At 34.0% G+C, this 21,065-nt stretch overlaps 3 protein-coding genes across 3 annotated transcripts; 1 reads left to right on the forward strand and 2 right to left on the reverse strand.

Moving 5' to 3' along the window:
• The first annotated feature begins 9,076 nt into the window (after window positions 1-9,076).
• LOC127115802 (uncharacterized) lies at window positions 9,077-10,051 on the forward strand. Its single transcript, XM_051047252.1, has 3 exons — window positions 9,077-9,389; window positions 9,492-9,573; window positions 9,698-10,051. The coding sequence occupies exons 1-3, from the start codon at window positions 9,378-9,380 to the stop codon at window positions 9,985-9,987; spliced, it is 384 nt and encodes a 127-aa protein (XP_050903209.1). The 5' UTR covers window positions 9,077-9,377; the 3' UTR covers window positions 9,988-10,051.
• A 1,425-nt stretch (window positions 10,052-11,476) lies between these two features.
• Window positions 11,477-13,148, reverse strand: LOC127091820 (uncharacterized). Its single transcript, XM_051030531.1, has 2 exons — window positions 12,303-13,148; window positions 11,477-11,539 (listed from the first exon to the last, which is right to left on the reverse strand). The coding sequence occupies exons 1-2, from the start codon at window positions 13,146-13,148 to the stop codon at window positions 11,477-11,479; spliced, it is 909 nt and encodes a 302-aa protein (XP_050886488.1).
• Window positions 13,149-13,217: 69 nt separating this feature from the next.
• On the reverse strand, window positions 13,218-13,922 carry LOC127091829 (uncharacterized). The gene has a single exon (XM_051030543.1). The coding sequence runs from the start codon at window positions 13,920-13,922 to the stop codon at window positions 13,218-13,220; it is 705 nt and encodes a 234-aa protein (XP_050886500.1).
• Window positions 13,923-21,065: the final 7,143 nt, after the last annotated feature.

Below are 21,065 nucleotides of genomic sequence, written 5' to 3' on the forward strand. Positions count from 1 at the left end.
ACAACTTCAGCAGAAAAATTCTGCTACAAACAAGGTCTTCAATCCTAGAATCTCTCCATATATATCTCCATATTTTGAGCCTATATATCTTCTGATTGAGTCTTCAAGACCTCCACATGGGAGTTAGGATATTCACCAGATATCCTTGCTGATCCCAGAATATATATTGAATTAATTAATTCAGTTTTCTACACATGTGCGATGTCACAGACCTGATGTCGTGACATCGTACATGACATGTTGGTCCAGATGTTGAATTTCTTCAACCCAACATATTAAAACAACAGAGATGATTACATTATTTGTTTTCTAAAATTAATGCCAATCCTAAGGAATCAACAATCTCCCCCTTTGGCAAATTTTAGCTAAAACAAATAAACAGTACACTGGACAAAACATCCCAATTTGGGAATGCTCTTCATCTCCGTCATTGGCTCCACCACCACAAACACCAAAGTTGGTGTACATGGGGAAGAAGAGGGACACGACTCAGTTGTACCAGAACCCTTCCCCTCAACCGGAGAGCTTCCAGAAGAATATGTAATGCTGAGTACATAGACAATGTAACTCAGATCACAAGGCACAACTGTCTTCTTAACTCAGATCACAAGACACAAGTGGTTAGCCCAGTTGGTGGATTTTGTGCCTGATGCCAACTTCTGTTTGCTGCCACATCCACAGTTGGCTTGCTTCTGGTACATTCTCAACCCCAGGACTATATTTCTCTCCCCCTTTTTAGCTAAACATTTGTAAAGGCACCCTTCACAAAACCAGATCCAGGCGCAGCTTGCCCAAACCTTAACATACCCCATGATTCTGAGAATGGAGTGTTTTTCTTGTGAGAGGAAGAGGGCTATTGCATCCTTTAAATAGCCCAGCCCGTGCCTAGGAATTTCCGGTAGAAATAAATGCTTGGTCAAGATGCATTTATTTTTGCTGAGAAACAGTCAGAGAATCACCAACAAAATCTCAGATTATCTTTGAATACCTTTTATAGCTCCTGACTGTTTCTTTCCCAAAACAGCCGTTCCAGTGCATGGAGACTATTCCATATATGCAGTCAGACACGTTGCATGCGATGTCTTAATATTTCACGCGGCTTTTTCCTGCATTCTGCTAGTATTCACCATTTTCCAAGGTTCCTGTCATACCTCCAGTAGAGACTTGACATCTGGCACTGATACAGTCAAATTCCCACACTTCAGCAGATGGTTACTCCCCCTGTACCATACAGCTGTAGCCATCTGGCTTATTCGGGTTTACCAGAATTTGACACATCACCTTCATAATTCCTACTGACTTTAAGTTTTAGAAGGAATTAGCAGCATTGTCCAGGGCAATGTCATGACATTCGGTCAGACATTCTTCAGCTCACTCAGCCTTGACACAGCATCCTGATAGCTGACAAGGTGCCATACCTGGTTATCTGAGTACACATAGACCACAAGCTTGAAGATTACTTGCAGCTTCAAGGCCAGAACTCCCCCTGTCATGGACACCCCACTCTCCTCTTGAAGATTGGAGATCACCCAGGGGCATATCCAACATCCCAAAGTTGGACCTTCACATACTTCCTGATTCATAGAGAATCCAGACCACTTGATGAATGGAAAACACAAGACGCATCTTCATGTCTTCAAGAGCACACCCTCTGTTCAACCCTCTTAGCTGAACACATTCACACTCTGTGTCAATCTCTCTTCTAACCAGAACAGAAGACCCCTTCACTGGATGTTCTAACATCAGTTGGGACATCCTTCACACCAGGACAAGGCACACCATCTGATAGTCTTCAGATACCATTGAGTCTTCGGGTTGATCAAGAAGAACCCAGACATTCATTGGGACACATACATTTTCATCCCATTACAAGAGATACTCTTCCATAGATAGCTCAGAACTCCTACCACAAGCTCCAAGGGATGAATAGAAAGCACCTCCTTTAGTCTTCAACTTACTACTTTTCTACTCAAGAGTAATTTGTCTCAGACTTTCCTCAAGAATAATCAGCCATATGTTGATTATCTTGATTCTTCGAACTCACTTCTGAGGTGAACCAATTGTCACTGGTTGATTACCTCCTTCATGAATCCTCATATGAAAAGGTCAAATGCTGCTTTTTGACCTCCCCAAGTTTATCAGACTTCTCCCAAAGATATTCTGACCTTTCAAGTGAGACTAGACCTTCAAGCTTTTTGAAGTATCCAATCTACAACCCTGTAGACCTTTCTATCTCAAGTTGATGTGCCACTTCACCAACTAAGAGTCTGATGTTGAGCCAAATGTCACAACATTGTGGTTTGACATCTAGCTGTTGAATTCAGCTCCTTCTTCTGCCACTTGAAAGAACTTCCTCCCTTCATAGAACAAGAGTTCAATGTTCTCATAGACTTGATTGTGGAATCAAGTTTGAGTAAACAACCTCCATCCTGCAGGTTTGCAGTTAAGTCATCCAAGCTCACACCTTGATGAATCCCTGCTTCTTCTCCAAAGACATCAGACACTCTGATGTATGAGTCTTCAGAAGGACCAGTTAGAAACTAATCGTTCAGCTCTACCAAGGATTCCACATCCTAAGGCAAGGCTGTTTCCATGATGTCAAGACTGCTGCCACTCGTTCTTGACTCCACAGTGTGCATAAGCTAATGCACTTCCTTACCTAGATCAGACATAAACTGATCCAAGTGACCACCATCAAGACTATGATGTCTTCTTCTTCTTGTACATACCCAGCTGAGTCATGTTTCTTGCCAGGAAACCTTTTCAGAGATCATATGCTTTTGCTGCCACCAAAGAGATAGATCATAAGCCAATGTACTATCCTTCCTGTGATTCTGCACAGGGTCTTGAAGAAGTGATGTTCCAACATCTTTAAGAACATCAGTTATCTTGAGCTCCAAGGATAATCAATTAAACACTTGTACTTGGCACAAGTAGACATTGATCTTAAATCCTTTCCCAATTATCCTTTCAGATACTTCCACCATAAGACTACTTTGAAAGTACTCTTCTTGTGTCAACATCTTCTGCTTGCAAGCACCTAGACAATTTTGAAAGTCTTCCCAGATTAAATTCACCCTTAGGAATAAGAGAGATGAATTCTTCCTTGCAAATGTGTCACATAACCACCAGAACCCATGTGACACAGGTCAACAGCCAACCAGACCCTAGGCTGACCAAATGTGAGGAGGTTAACCAAAACTCCCCCTCAAATTAACAATCATGGAAACTTCACACCAACATCCATGTATTGTACAGATATGTCTCAACATGACATACTTCATCCCTACCAGTGGTAACTAACTCTATGAGTTATACCTACGCAAACTCCTACCACACCAATCAGACTTTAGCTGACCATAAGTACTCGAGGAACACCAGTCAATAGCAGATATGCATTGCCATAACATACTTCATCAACCAACCTATGAATCTTCATATTCTCACTCCTTGAAAGAACTGCCACTTCTTATCGTGGTGCTTGAATAGCAAGGTTCATGGTCCCAATCCTCTGAAATGAAGTGGCAGTCAGGTTACCCCATTGTTGACTGCTAGCCTCCAGAGGACTTGTCTTACAACACTCCATAGTACTCCAGAGAACAGCCATCCATCCCTGATCAATCTACAGGAGTAGGACAAGCAGCAAGGAATTGCTCAATGTCACATCTCACCCAACTCCACTTCTAGAGACCAGGCCTCTACATGTGACCTTCTTGAGCATACACACAGTTGACCCTACCCTTGTCAACTTAGCACACACAGATGTCTCCTCTTCCAGGTCAGGAGTAGGTTCCAAACAAGTATCCCTTTGTTTGACACCTAAAAACACCTGCTCTTCAACTAGTAGCTGCATACTTGTTGAACAACATGTTCTAACATCGCATAGAACATTAGTTCCACCTCCTTGGAACAAACCCTTCTTGAAAATCTTCAAGGTCTTCATATACACTACCCAAGAGTGTAAAAGAATCAGTGATCAAGTGATTCTTACCATCCTGACGTGAGAACATCATGATGAGTGGACTTGAGGGGACTCAAGTAGCTTTGACATCTTCAGAGGTTATGATGAAATCTTGAATGCAGCAGCCTTTCATCCACATGAGGGGAAACTGCATCAGAGTTTGAGTTTTGCCAGGTATTATGCAGCGGAATTCATAATACAACTCAACCTATGAACACACATTTCACCAGATCAGCCTCCAAGTCTATACCAAGTTTGAATGTGATTCAATACTGGCACAGATGTCCCATCCACAGGCCAATTGCCAACCTCCAGATACAGGTACACATCCTTCCTGTCATGAATAGTCCATCCACCTACTTCAAGGGACCATTCAGGGAAATTCCAGAACCTTCCACAGGTTCCAACATTAGTACTACCATAACTCCTTGCAAGATACCAGAAAGTATCACCCATGGATCTCATCCAGAGACAGAACAGGATGTCTGCTCTGATACCAATTGTAATTCTGGTGTAGTCAGAATTCAGATGTTATCCACCACGTCATGACATCTGATCTAACATTGTAACTAATACAGCAAGATAGTTATTAACCACTGTACTAATATGCACCGGTTCACAGATGTCACGACATCTCATTCTATGTCACCCTAGAATGTATGAACCCCTGGTTCTGTGCTTTAGGAAGAAAGACTCAACAGAAATCAAACCTAGCACTCACTTCTGTTGTTTTCTTCCACAGTTATCAGCATGATGTTTTACTGTTGTTTGTGGACATCATCTGTTACATTGTTCCCGTGTGTGTATCTTTTACTTGTATTTCCTGAATTAAAGGTTGAACATGTTAATCTAATTTCCACTTATTAGATTGCTAACAATTAGGTTATTTGTTAGGTTCATTAATTGTAGGTTAGTAGTTGGTTTCCTGGTTTTTCTCTAAGCTGTTGACTCCCTGAAGAATAGCCTGAGAAAGATACTGAACCAGAAAAACTAATCATCCTACACTTTAGCACCTGCTGTTGGGAATGAATGTTACAACATTCAGTTCGACATCCAGAACATATGCTGAGTATGTTATGTTCTGGAAACGTGCTGTGCTAAGTTTGCAATACTGTGAAAGACCAACTAGTCTCTACTTCAGTATCAGCCTTCAGTATCAATTGTCAAAACATCCAGTTTGACAGTTTCACTATGATCCTTCAGCCAGGTCTGTTATCCTTGAAAAGAACAGACTTAAATAAATACTGAACTAAAGTTAACCTACTTATCATTCAGTATGTACTGTCCCTGATGAATGTTACAACTTTCTGATTGACATTCAAACAGAAGGCTGTATGCCAGGTCAGTTATCATCTTGATAAGCTGACTGGAATACCTGCTAAGTTATGACAGTAATAAACACATGCAGAAGGAAAACACACACAGGAAATTGTTAACCCAGTTCAGTCCAACATGACCTACATCTGGGGGCTACCAAGCCAGGAAGAAGATCCACTATTAGTAGTATCAATTCAGAGTTAAACTCACCCGTTTACAACTCATCACTTAATCCCTACCCAATGCAATCTATACCTAGGAACTCCTAGATAGAAACCTCCAGTTTCCATTCCTATCACTACAACTACAATGTAATGTTCACACACCTTGAACTTGCTTCACAGCTTCATTCAAGAACAAAATCACTCTTGCCTACAGGCTTTGAGTTACAAAAACTCTCAGGATTTACCACTGAGATACACATGGTAACCTTCCCACAGATTGGGAGGTTTTCCTTACACACACCCCTAAAAACTCATTCTAAGAGGCTTACAAAAACTAGGTTACAATCAGCTATTTATAACCTAATCACCCAACTGGATTTGGGCCTTCAGAAATCGCAGCAGACTTGTTCTTTGCTGTTACAACTTCAGCAGAAAAATTCTGCTACAAACAAGGTCTTCAATCCTAGAATCTCTCCATATATATCTCCATATTTTGAGCCTATATATCTTCTGATTGAGTCTTCAAGACCTCCACATGGGAGTTAGGATATTCACCAGATATCCTTGCTGATCCCAGAATATATACTGAATTAATTAATTCAGTTTTCTACACATGTGCGATGTCACAGACCTGATGTCGTGACATCGTACATGACATGTTGGTCCAGATGTTGAATTTCTTCAACCCAACATATTAAAACAACAGAGATGATTACATTATTTGTTTTCTAAAATTAATGCCAATCCTAAGGAATCAACATTCATGATGAGTGAAATGTGTTATTTTGAATGACCATGTGTATTGTTGGTTTTTGAAAGTTTAAGTTTCGAAAACGTCGATGTGACGCCCTTTTCTTTATATGCGTGCTTATTTACTCTGATTATATGCTAAATGATTTGGGGTAGAAAAAGGGGTGTTACAGTTACAACTATTGAAGAGGCGGCCGTTAAAATGCAATTATAAGGGGCGACAAACGTTATTGCCATGAGAATTTATGAAGGATATGAATAGTCATGAAATGGGAGAAGGAAACCTATAAATAGGAGGATACTTGGAGGGTAGAAGGCATGAAATAAACATGAAAGTATCACATAACAGACACTTCAACTATTCATTTTAGGCTCTCCCTGAACTAGAACAAGGAAGTTAACCTTTTAGTATTTTTTAGCAAGAATAGGTGGTGATATGTTTTCAACTTTATGATGATGGTGATTAAATTGATGATATCTCGAGCCTCGTCCATTAGAAGATTCAAGGTTCTAGTGAAGTGGTTATGTGATCGATATATCTGACAAATGAACTAGAAAGCTTTAAAGTTGTAAAATAAAGGAAGTGTGAAAGCTCACCTGGTCGTGTCTGTCTGAGTGAGCAAAGTCTTATGAAAGTAGGAGAGTAACTCCTAAGATACTAAGATAACACACACACACACACACATACACACACATACGCACGTGCACGCACACACACACACACACACACACACACACACACACACACACACATGCACACACACACACACACGCATACACCTAAATATGTTTTCAAGGTTTAACAGTTGATTGAGGGGTTATCTGTTTGATTAGGATAATTTTTTAAACTGTCTAATTGATTAAATTATGTGCCTAATCGATTAGATAATGCTTAGTTAAGTCCATAATCAATAATGACAGTCTCTTAATGATTAGCAATGACCATATATCAAAACCTTACTTTTTGGACCAAAATAATCAATTATTGGGTGCACCTAATTGATTAGGCGATTAATTCGGCTCATAGATTGTTTACAATTTAAGCCAATTTGTCTCCTATATAAATGAGGCTTCTCCTCCCTTCATTTAACACCAGAATTCAGGATTTTCCTATTTCTTTATAATTTATCTCTCTTTAAATATTTTCTTTCACAAAAATTACCTTAATGCCTTGTGAGTGAAAACTGCTTGTGAAGAAAGAGTGGTATTGATGTCGTGCCACAATTATTATTTTCAAGAGTGTAATACTCTTGAAGAATTGAGTTTGGTTCTTGAGACCAACCATTTGCAAAATTCATGTTTGGTTATAGAACTCAACTTGGAAACTTATGTTTGGTTATTGAGATCACCATGTAAAATCTATACTCGATTCGTGAGTTCATCCCATGGAAAAGCTCTTTTTGGGTTGAGGGGATAAGTTAGTCTAAAATATCTCGATTCACTTGTATCAAGGGTTTGTGGGAATAACCAATAAAAGCTCAATATTATAGTGAAATCTCAAGAAGATCTCTCTAGTGCCGTCTCTCTAACTCTATCTCCTTCATTTGCTTTACTGATTTATTTATTTTCCGCTATTTTTCTCTCGATTTTTTTGAATACTAGCACAATTTGCCTCTTAAGTAATTAAACCTTAAAATTAATCACAATTTTGAATTTCATAATTCAATCCCCTCTTGTGCTTAGAGTCAATTGTTTAACAATATTGGTTGCGCCTAACAACACCTGAAACCAAGACAATCAAATCCTTAAGGAACTCCTCCTCCCAGAACAAAATATTCCACCTCCACCTAAAGTTATAAACCCAGACATCCCCTTCCCAAACACCCATATAGCCTACCACATGAGACCTCTACTATGCGATGAGGAATAATCTCTCAAAGAAAACGCATAATTAGGTAGTCCTTATCCATACATCATGCCAAAATTTGACCATCTTTCCATCCCGTCCCTTTTCAAACAAGATACGGAAAACCAGTCGGACTCCTGATCCGTAGGACCCTTAACAAGAGAAATACCTCTCCACCAATGAGACACTTTCTTAAGACCGCCTTCCCTACCTCCCATAGGGGAACCAAAAGCCTCACGCTCATACCTCGCCTTACACATATCACTCCAAAGCGAAGACACATTTAAAATGATCCTCCACATTCGCTTACTTCACAAGGAATGATTAATAAGTCTAAGATCCTTAACCCCTAACCACATGTACTTTTGACTCTGAACACATCCTTCCACTTAACCCTCACAACTTTATCATCTCCTTTAGAGCCCCCTCCACCTTCGCTTACTTCACAAGGTAAGCTTAACATATGTAAGATCCTTAACCCCTAACTCACTTGCACTTTTGACTTTGAACACATCCTCCCACTCAACCCACACAACTTTAAAGCCTCCTTTAGACCCGCCACCCATACAAAAAAAAACGTTCCTATAAACCAACCAACTTTTTCCAAACAGAGACATACATTTTCATGAAAAAGACAAAATGACTACATAGATAAAGTTCATCACTAAATTCAACATAATCATCCTATCACTAAAACACCAAAACCGGCAAATCTATCCTTCCAATAAAACTAACCTCTCATAGACAAGGGTAATAAACTTATAAATATTTTGTTAAAATTCAAGCATAAAAGTCTTGCTTACGTCTCAGTTAATATGTTTAGAATTATATTATTAAAAATTTGAAAAAAATTGTTTTATGAAATATTAAATCAAAATTGAATTTCAAGACATTTAAAATTAATTTTATGAAATAGCCAAGTTTCCTTTTTCTACTCCTTAAATTATTCATGCTTATATTTATCTACACATGGACACTCTATTAAATTAAAATATTTTTGCAAGCAGAGAAGCATAGCATTTTCTTTCATAAGATTAATCACTTTTTTCAACAGAAAAGTATGCTTCCTCTTTGTTTATGTAGTGGCAGGCACAAACTAGGAACAGAGAACCCAAGAATAATATGAGGAACAACGCTACATTAAAAACTTGTTTCAAATAGAATAAGATTCTTCAATTCAAAGAAGAATCATTTTGCTTCATATGAAAAATGCTAACCAGCTCATAATCATAAGCCTTTTTACTTCTAAAAGTTTTAAAATCCACTTTTAATCTTTTGCTAGCTCATTCATAATTTTGGACTTCAACACTATCTCTCTCTCACCACTCTGATTGATTTCATGACAGTGAAGGTAATCTCTCTAATAAATAACCATGATTTGTGTTTTTCTCAAGCTCTTAATCATAAATATTGTATTTTATTCTTAATCCTTTTTTGTTTTGTTATTAAGCAGTATTATTGTATGGTGATGAGGATCAATATTGATTGCAATGGTTGTTATAGAAAAGTGAAGAGAGCCCTTCTTGAAATGCCAGGTTAGACATAATTAATCACAGTTTTATAAGAAAATAAATAACTTTAGGTCAAGATTAAAATAATGAAATTCAGAATTTATTGTATTATATATTATAATTTATTTTTGGTTTTAATTTATTGTAGAGTTGGAGAGCCATTTTCTAGAGAAGAAGCAAACTAAGGTAATTGTGTGTGGGAGATTCATTCCTCAAGATGTTGCAATCAAGATAAAGAAAAAGACTAATAGAAGAGTTGAGATATTAGAAATACAAGATTTGAGTGAAAACAATGAAGAAAATATTGAAGAACAGAAACCAGTTCCTCCTACTAGTCCCCAAAAACCAATTGAAAGAAACATGTATGGTTTGATAGAAACAAAGAGAGAATTGCCTGCACTTAACCATAGAGTTCACTATACAAATTGTTCTTTTTAATCTTTAGAATATCACTAAATTTTGTAACTGATCTTTCTAGTAGTGATTTTAAAATTTACACCGGTATTTCTTTAAGTGTATTTAGTGTACTTGGAAACATAGATTTTTAGTGTACTCTATGTAAAATATTGCGGATATAGAGACATATGAACTTGTGATATGTTATTTATTCATTTGTAAGGTGAAATTCTCGTTAGACTATTAAATTAATGTCTTTAATAATATTTTCATGTTAAGCCATTACCCTAATCACCCCTACCATTATGAAGCTATATAATAATTTTAATAAATTAGGTTAATTTGAAAACATATGCCGTGTAAGATAACTTGACAAGAGAGGTGTGACGTGATTTTATTCAATCGGTTTTTTTTCAAGCAAATCAATAATGTGAGTGAAATAATTTGGTGGTTAGGAATACCGTATTATAAAAAAATGAAAATAGGTGACACCAAAATTAAATTTGATCTTTATATATTGTTATAGATTGTTCAAAATCATAAAAAAATTAGATAAAAAAAATGTTTCTCACGGTTTATTAAACAAATAAACAAAACAAATTAAGGTTTCAAGTAACTTATTCTATATAAATACATGTATAGTGTAATTCAGTTATAAAATAACTTAATTAATAGTAACATTTTGATAGTGATTTTCTTTTTTGACTGATTGTAATTCAGGTAAAACCAATCAATAACACGTGTATCATATAAAAACCAATAAATAACACGTGTATTTGGTTATTAAACTATTCGTATGTACGCGTGTAATGTTATTTTGAAAGCGAATTTGTAAGCAATTATGAAAGCAACACAATAATCTCCCACAATACTTGTTAATTCAACAAACAATGTTCTGAAAAGATTAAAAAATATATATAAGAAAGAAAAAGGATTACATAATTTCTTCCCTATATCTCTCTCCCGTACACATTAACATCTCCATCATGTTAAAAACTAAGATTTTCAATACAACTTTAAATTATAATTTTCACTTACTATATGCATAATCCATTCTTACTCTTTGTTTTCAATTCAATTGAAATGAAGTAGTTTTCCATGACAATATTTTGTAAAAAACCATAAATTTGAGAGAGTTGTTTTGGAAAATTAATGAGAGTAGTTATAGATACTATTACAGTTTTTATATAAAATAATTGATTGATTATTCTTTTAATGGAAGTTGAGGGTAATTAAGGAATAAATTAAGGTCATACTAAAATCTTGTATTCCCTTTATCTATAGGTACTAGCGTTCAGACGGGCACTCCCGTGCCCGTCTGCCCGCTTTTTTTAATGCGCACAGCAGAGAAAAATAAATATTTGTTTTTCTTTTTATGAGGTTTCTACTGTAGGTCGCATTAAAAATAATATTATTACATTTTGAAAATGGTAAATAAAGATATTCAAAATTATATCGAAGCATGCAAAGTAATATTGATACTGTGTAATCAATGACGTTCTTTAAGAGGAATGCCGAAAACATGAAATCTCTATTCGAAGTATTTTCTTTTTCCCTGCAATTGTTTTCCGTAGTAAAGAAAAAATGTAAGACCCTAAAATTAGAAAAAAATTTATCGAAAAAGATAGTAAAATTAATAGTAAGTAGTGTAATCAAGTTTTTGCTTACCTTATAAAGATTCGAATCAATTCTTCGTACATCTCTTTATCAATGCGCTCTTGAGATTTAAAAAATTACAAATACATGACGAAATCTCATATTATAAAAGAAATACATTCAGAACACTTGACTTGTTTGAATATAATATGGTTTATTTTGACACAAATAATACCTGGAGAATGGAGATACTTTGTTTTAGTTTAGATTTGGTAGAACAACAATTATGACTTGTTTATGAATTACCTGGATTTCTGGTAAATAAGGAAAACAATGGACTTAGTAAATATATATGGTTTTATTTACATAAACCACAAATAGCAGTTAAATTCATGCATTCAAAAATAATCTGGAGTAAATATATTCTTAAATGAATTAAATTAAAATCTCTCCATCCTTTGAGATATTATTTCTCTTTTCACCATTTTCCAAAGTTGTGTTTTATCTGTTATCACTGTGGAGCTCCAACCGATGGAGTAAATTTTCAAACGCTTGACCTGTTTCAATGAGGATGATAAAAATGTTACTGAAAGAGTGATGAAAGTGCAAGAATTTTTTTATACGTATTACGGAAAAGATAAATACACCTAATTGTCGAATTTGCCGATGGATGAAATACTTTGTTCATCCTACCATGTGTTCCATTTATCTTCAAAGTCTGTTATCTAAAATTTATTGCATGATAATAGTGAGATAAATACCTGCGGGTGCGATAAAAGAATTTGTTTGTAGACTACATTTTTTATGTAGTCACCATCTTCTCCTTTCAATTTTCCTTCCCTGGTTAAAACTCTTGTTGTAGTCTGTGAAATACCCCTAGATAAAGCCACATATAACTGTCCATGACTAAAAACATGTCGTGGAAGATATATTCCAACATTTGGAATGGTTTGTCCTTGTGATTTATTTATTGTAATTGCAAAACTTAGTCGCATAGGAAACTGCTTTCTACTAAGGACAAAAGGCAGACCATCACTTGCAGATGTTTTTATTTTAATTCTAGGGAAAAAAGCACGTTTTCCTGCGTTGCTTCCTGTCAGGATTTCCACATCCAACATATTCATATATAAACCACGACATAATAACCAGGTCCCATTACACAATCCATATCTATGATCTAGATTTCGTAACAACATCAATGGTGCACCCTTTTTTATCTTTAAAATATATGGTGGCAAACTACCTTGTGCAATTGAGTTTAAGAATTCTTGCTGGTATAAATTATGATTATCTCCTTCAACCTCGTCAAACGATAATAAATTATGTTCTTCTCCTGGAAATTGATCGATAATCATATCATTCAATTTTTGGACATCATCATTTGTTGGTGTCAAAATAGCTCTTTGTACCATATATGGGGCATCCCAACCATGCAATTCTAAATTAGGAAAAATATATTGGATAAGTACTTGTATGGAATGTTCATCTTCCCATGGGATTGAAATATGTAAAGATAACCTCACCATGTCATCTGGTTTGGTAGGTTTAACACCATCACCAATGCGAATAAGAAATTCTGCAAACTCTTGATCATGCAATGATCGCATATTTTGACGCAAATGCAAAATCTTGGTATGATTCCATAAATGAGACTGAACAATACACACTGAAATCATTTATGCCTTAATACCTTTTCTTACAACAGGAAGAACTTGACGAAAATCCCCCCCCCTGATCAGAACTTTTCCACCAAATTGAGCATTGTTGCTACAAATGTCTTGTAATGATCGATCTAAGGCTTCCAAACAATTTTTATTTGTCATTGGTGCTTCATCCCAAATTATTGCGACAACAACTCTAATGAGATTTGCAAGATCCTTTTGCTTTTGAATACCACAAATGGAACTCGGTTGAATATCAATAGGTATCTTAAATCGAGAGTGTGTAGTCCTACCACCGGGTAACAATGTTGCAGCTATACCAGATGATGCAGTTGCTAAGACAATTTCTCCTCTACTTCTTAAACTTGCCATTAATGTTCGATAAAGGAATGTTTTACCTGTTCCTCCTGGACCATCAACAAAAAATACCCCACTGTGTTTTTGAATAATTACATTCATAATGGTGTTGAATGCAATCATTTGATCATTATTTAACTTAGAAATATATTCAATATCTTCATTGGGGATATCGATCGCTAACTCCTCTTGTATGATACTTGGAACTGCACCTCTGTCTATTGTATCAGGGGGTAAAGATGGGAGATCATAATCTTCAATCTTTTTACTGTGTAGGTTTAAGAGTTCATTCAAGTCCTTCAACAACATATTAGTTAAGTCTGATTCCACAACATTATTAGTTGTTTGATAATCCTCTACCATATGTGTAAAAAACTCAATCCAAAGGCCTCTAACATCAGTAGGTTCACAAAATATTAAAATTGTCACGAATAACCTTCGTAAAGCATATGGCATTCGGAGACTCGTAGCCTCAACCAAACAATCACGAATACTATGATCAGTCTCTAGAAATCCCCTATCCTCGACTCATTTTTTGAATGTACTGAAAGTCATGCCATTATTTGTAAGAAGATATTCCCAACTGGTTGGACTTGTGACATGCGATAACAACAGTCGCAAGTAAAACTTATCTCCCTCCGAAGGTGATACCGTATAGATTCTCCTGATAACTTTTCTTGTTGATCGCCTACGATGCCATTCCATATCCCGCTTGTTCCAACAATAATGCTCTGGAATCTCTATATACAGATACTTTCTTGCTTGTGGATCTCGTAGATTCAATGCAAAAAATTATGTGAGCATTGTTTTGGAGTTGCGTTCATTATTTAACACATCTGCAATTTGCTGATGATCATAAAAGCGCACTTGATGGCGGTTCGGCAAGTGGATCTGCAATCTTTCAACCGAAGGATATAATCGGTAAAGAGTGAATCGAAATATTTTCCATAATGCCTCGCGAGCACAAATCCATCTTGCATCAACATATTACTGAACTTCATCCATGTATGATCCTTTATGAACCTCCATAGCCACACGATCAGGGCCCTTGTACACATATTTGTATAGATACTTGATACTTTTAATGCTACTGCAAATCTCTACATTGATGTGACAGTCATACTTTAACAGTAACCAAGGGTTATAAGGAACCACCCATCTATTATCGACAGACCTATCTTTACCTAACGATACAGACTCATCAAACCTTCTCCTATACTCGGGATATGAGTCAGTGCCTTGACGTGTTTCATCCAAGAATTGTTTGGGATACCTTTTTTTACAATGTCCGTCTTTCATACATGGAGACTTTCGGTTGATTATGCCGCAAGGTCCGTGGATCATATGTCTTACAACAGCTTCATGCAACTTTGGTTCACATTCTAATTTAGGTATTTCTGCTCTTACCATACTATCATAATCTTTTGGGTCACACAACTTATCGTTACTTTCTAAGACCAACAACATATGCACATGCGACAGTCCTCGCTTTTGAAATTCAGTGACATACATGTAGCTTTTAACTTTACCCAAGACTCCTTTATTAATAAAATTGTCCTTCAATTTCTCAAGTTTCGAACGAAATATTCTTGTTAGCAAATCTGGACGATCTTGTGGTGTTTGAAAAGGCAAAAGTTCTGATGTTATCTCACTCCAAGAAGGATTGCATGTCTTTGTTATAAAAATATCTGGTTTACCGCCATTAAGAACAATAGCCATGCCATCTTCATAACATTGTGTCATGTCTCGACGATCGCCAATAAATGATGATGGCAATATTGTTCTTTTTCCAATGTTCTCTACGATGATTCATGAAATGCATTAGTATTAGAATATATGAATTATTAGCATTAGAAGTACAACTAATTAAAAATTTAAAACTGTATATTTATGCTATATGAATTTGCACCTGCATTAGTTTCACCAACATGCAAAGCATCATGTAAACATTGGTACAATTCAGAACGTATATCACTTTGGTGCTCTTTAATCCACCTTAATCTCCCTGATTCAATTTTGACATAATTGTCTACAACATATTGTTGCAACAGTCGACCCGTATTTAACAACATTGATTGATCATTTGGGCGAATCTACAGTTGATTGAAAAAAATGTCGGTGTTAAATGTAAAGTTTTTTAAACAACACTTAGCTAAGTAGATTATCTACTAAAATTAGTCCAAATTTACCTGAAGCATGTAACTGTAATATGCTCGACATGACACTTTTCCTCCATTGCAATTTGTTGTGTTGATGTCCCAACCATGCGTCCCAAATGGAAACAATACAGGGTATTGCAAAGGATCATAATATCCCTTTGTCTCTTGAACTTTCTTGAGATTTCCATCACAACGAATGACATTAATATCCCTTCCATAATCCATAGAATCTGCATCACATCCAACAATAATTGCCGCAACTTGTTCAGTAGTTGGAAGATTGTATTGATGGTGATTACTTGGACGCTCCTTAAGTATGAGGCTACATTCACTGATATTTAGAAATATCTTGTTAAACTGTTCCATAAGTGTAGGATGGTATGAGTGCCACCTATTATTATTATTGGATAAAAAGAATTAAAAAATCTAAGCATCCATTATTTAAAATTAAACTGCCATTTCCTATATGTTGTAACTGCTACTCCTATTTTGTAGCAGTTATGCTAAATTTGATAACAGGAATAAAAACGTGAGAAGTTATAAAGTAAAATATTTTGTTAAATTGTTCCATAAGTGTAGGATGGTATGAGTGCCACATATTATTATTATTGGATAAAATGAATTAAAAAATCTAAGGGTAAAATCGGGAGAAAAATATGCCACTCCAAATAGGTGTATCCCCTTTATCTATAGGTATAGATTTTCTAATATGTTAAATAACACCATAAATAATAAGATGATAATTCATGTAAACATATAATTCTAAAAATTTGCTTCTTTCTTTCGTTAGTTTTTGGATATTTACATGACATGCAATAAAAAAGAAATGATCATTTACATGATATAAATTAACTAACAAAGATAAAACCTTAAAAAAGATATGCAATAAAAAAGAAATGGTCATTTACATGTTTAGAAAACAAAACTTAAAAAAGGGAGATGATTTTCAGATGCTTTAGTTACATGTGCAGTTACTTCATGAAAAAAATGACCAAATAGAAAATTTAAAAATATCAAACTTAACCAAATTCAAAATCGAAATGATTCAAAATGAAAATGATCATTTTTCAAAACAAATAAAAATAAATCGAACAGAAAGGAGAAGAATTATAAGAGAGTTTGGGGTTGTTATTCATTTGAAATATATTTTTCCAAGTAAAAGAGATAACAAAAATAATATTTGAAAGACATGAAAAAGAAAGGAAGTTTAAGGGCTTGCCTTCATAGTGGTATATTGCCTTTGTTAATTGTTGAATGAGTAAAACAAAGGATTCCCATTGAGTATACTAAGTGTACTTTTCAAAGAAAATTAATGACGAATTATATTTCAAATATAGATGGCATGATCAGTGTATACTTGGATTAAAGTGTGTTTAGTGGTTATCCTTGGGTATCCTGGCAGTGAGTCGTCAAATAATCTCAATTGAAAATGAACAGAAACTGATTATCTCAAGTGTATGCAAAGAACCGAAACGTGGTATGCTTGGGAGTTAGTTAACAACGGCTACCAATTATATTGTAACTGAGTTAAAACTGCTATATTTATGTGTGAGATAAAAACAATTTGCCTCAAGGGTAAATATGGAAAATAAATAGGTCATGCCAAAAGGATGTATCCCCTTTATCTATAGGTATAGATAACCTTTTGTTTTTATATAACACTACGTGCCCGTTTGTCCATTTTTTTTAGTGTGCACACGCATCAAAGTATAAATGAGTATTTTTTATTTTAATTTACTTCATAAAAGATTTTAATAAGTGTTTCATCAAAGCCTTTGTCTCATTTTCATGTTATTGTTATTGATCTTAGATGTGTTCATGATCTAATTACGTGTGCATTTTTTTAATCGACCTCGGGAAAGTGGAGTGTAATATTTCATTGATTATATGATATAATATTTTATTTTAATACATGTTATAGTATCTAGGAACATATCATCATGTAAACGTTAATTTAAATCAAAGATAAATATTTAAGAAAACATCAACAACAAATATAATAAATGATAAAACATTTAACACAAACTAAAACTAAAATGCCGCTCTTCATCAGTTTTTTTTAAGGTTTATTCTATTTTAAATAATAATGTTTTTTTAAGGTTTATTCTATTTCAAATAATAACAACCTTTTGACAGCAATTATTTTAAAAGTTTTGAGTAGCCTATGTCATTTTTTTAGGACATTTCTTTTTCAATAGGTTTTAATCTAACATTTTTTTGAAAAATTAAACATTAAAACATAAGAGAGTTGAAATTAGAAAACAAAATTAAAATATATAAATTATAAGTAGAATAATTTACACAATATTCTTCTTTAAAGATATTAATTTAATGTAGATCTTCTTTATCTTTCTTATTTTATGATAACAACTTTTACTAATCTTGTATAACATGAATATTTTCTTAAAATAAAATATATATTTTTAAACTATTAAAGAATTCCGGGTATTTTTCTTGAAAAATATGAAAAACAAATATAATAAATGACGTTAACACTTTTTTCTTTGGCTGATCAATAATGATGGTGATTTAAATATATACACCATTTAGATATAAACAATAATTGTCATGGTGATTTTTAATATAAGAACAAAATTAATTGTCACCATTTTTGTTCATTAAAATATAAATTATCACCATCATTTCCATACAAATTTAGAAACTATCCTAAAATAGACACAAAAATATATAAACCATCATAGAATACACGTTCAAAAAATATATAAACCATCATAAAATATAAATAAACCCGCATGATCGAAAATCACCACATGATCAAAAATCATCATCATTATCCGATCAATAATTATTAAATATTTTTCTGCAATTCATGCACACAAAAAAAGATTTATACTATAATGGTTGTAATTAAATAAAACAAATTTAATTTAATTTAATGATTGTAATTAAATTAAATTAAATTAAATGATTTATATAATGATTTTTTAACATGTTGATAAATCAAACTCTAATGGTTGTAATTAAATAAAATATATGAATTAATAAAATAAAATAAAAACTCAAACCACTTTTCATAGCCTTGTTGTTCCTTCTTCTTCCAACCACATGATTGCCACCATTGATTGCATTCTTAACCGCTACCAGGCCGATTAATTGGCGCCGTTACTACTCGTCGTACCATTGTTAGGTCGTTATGCTATTTTATTTACAATTGTATTGTAGTGTTGTCTACGCATATCGTCGTCTTATCAGATTACCATTCTCAATCACAAATCAATACATTGAAAAAGAAGAGACTGAAATTATGGATCCGTGAGAAAAATTGTATGGTATTAATTAGAAATTTGATTGTGTGATATATGCAGAAAGCAATTATACAACATGATACCAATTGCTACCGGAGTATAAAACTCAGTAGTTATAAGCAATGCCAATTACAGTAGAAATTTGCCCATAATGGTAGTACACAAAAGATGCAAATTGCTATTGCAATAGAGAAAGAAATTAGAAATCCCCTTTATATATAGTTATAGATTATAGATTATTATTATTTTTAAATAATAAACAAATATAAAAAAAGAAGTTACTTTTTAAAATAATAAACAAATATAAAAGAAGAAGTTAAGTGAGGGTATTTGTGGAAGAAATAAAGGCCATACCAAAATCACCTATCCCCTTTATATATAGTTATAGATAAATGATTAAAAGTAAGATCCGGAAAAATCTAAATTATATCATAATCATTAGCACAAAATAAAATATAAAAGATAATAACTAAAAGAGTAATGCTAACTTCTGCCCCAAGGGCTCATGTTAAGAGATAAATATAGAAACAACCATGATTAATATAAAAATGGTATTTCATTAGCACAAAATAAAATATAAAAGATAAATATAGAAGAGATAAGATACGATAATATAACAACCATTTTTTCTTACACAAACTACATGAAATACCATGATTAAATAAGAAGAAGAGATAACATGATTAAACTGTATGAAACTATTATACTTACACGTAATTCTTTTTTGATATGTAACTATCATCTTTTCTTTTCTTTTAAATGATGGTGATTACTAAGAACCCATAGTAATTTACATAGTTTCCTTTGTCCACAATTTGCTTTGTCTTGTACTTATCTCTCTAATTTTTTTGTTTCCTTTGTTTTTGGTTGTATGGTGGAGATGTTATAATAATATGGGAAGTTATAATAGGGGAAGTTAATTATTTTGGCTAGTAACCGTGATTTTGAACCATAAATGACAGAAGGAAATTAATTATAATGGGTGGTTAGAATAAGGGATATAATTGGAAAGAAAAATACCATGTGATTCGAATAAAGGATATAATTGGAATGAAAATAGGCCACTCCAAAATTCCATATCCCCGTTATAGATAACTATAGATTTATTAAAGCACCAAAACATGGTTTTAAATTGCGGACCGCATCGCATCTGATGCAACTGCAATATTGCGGTTGTGCTAATGCTCGCGTTCGCATTAGGCCGTAATTGCAGTGTAATTGTAAATCACACTAAAAAGTGTATCATAACGTTATAACAACTGCATCATAATACTGCAACGACCGTATTTGCCGCATCGGACCGCAACATATTACGTATTGTTTGAAAAAATTATTTGGTCGACCTTCGTCCCTATTTATATCATAGATTAAAGGTGTCGTTTAAAATGATCATAGGAATTCAAAGTGATGTAAATTGTTAATGAGATATATATAAAGATTTAAAGAGGAAATAAAAGACATGTGGAACCTAATATAAATAATAAAGTACATTATTTTATGTTGATAAAAATAAATTCACGTTGCAAAGATCATAATCCGCATTGCAACAACCACAATAGTCGCAATCATAATGGCTACCGCCGCAACCGCATCCGCAATTAAAAATCATGCACCAAAGTAGACATCTGCTAATTTTTGCATATAAGAAAGAAGATAATGACAAGAAAACATCACATGTCACTCCCAATCTTGCATATCATATTGGTTCCTTGGATAATTCAGGAACATCTTTTTAATGCGGTGCTCAAGGGAAAAAATAATGATCGAATATGGGCACATTTAATGAAAACGTCTCTACATGCAAAGACAAAGTTCTGCTTTATTGATGGTACCGTAAAAAAACTAGCATCACAGAACGAAGATTTCTATTTATGGGAAAATGTTGATTCCATTGTGATAGCTCGGATAATCAATTTAACAGATTCTAGTTTACATGGAAGCATTTCACATGCACCAACAACTAAGGATGCATGACTTGATTTAGAAGAGAATATTTGACAAAGAATCAAACCATATATTCACTAATTGTGACGAAATCTATACTTACATGAAGCAGAAGCAATTAGATGTTATTATTACTG

Source organism: Lathyrus oleraceus, chromosome 1 (genome assembly GCF_024323335.1).
Source record: "Lathyrus oleraceus cultivar Zhongwan6 chromosome 1, CAAS_Psat_ZW6_1.0, whole genome shotgun sequence".
NCBI lineage: Eukaryota > Viridiplantae > Streptophyta > Magnoliopsida > Fabales > Fabaceae > Lathyrus > Lathyrus oleraceus.

What these genes read in the sequence shown, in the direction of transcription:
- LOC127115802 (XM_051047252.1), top strand. An exon ending in AGCCCTTCTTGAAATGCCAG is followed by an intron (nt 9,574 to 9,697) that starts GTTAGACATAAT and finishes AATTTATTGTAG; the next exon opens with AGTTGGAGAGCCATTTTCTA.
- LOC127091820 (XM_051030531.1), bottom strand. Translation starts at nt 13,148, where the DNA reads ATGCGATCATTGCATGATCAAGAGTTTGCAGAATTTCTTATTCGCATT. An exon ending in TTCTTTTATCGCACCCGCAG is followed by an intron (nt 11,540 to 12,302) that starts GTATTTATCTCA and finishes TTCTAATTTTAG; the next exon opens with GGTCTTACATTTTTTCTTTA.
- LOC127091829 (XM_051030543.1), bottom strand. Translation starts at nt 13,922, where the DNA reads ATGGTAGAGGATTATCAAACAACTAATAATGTTGTGGAATCAGACTTA.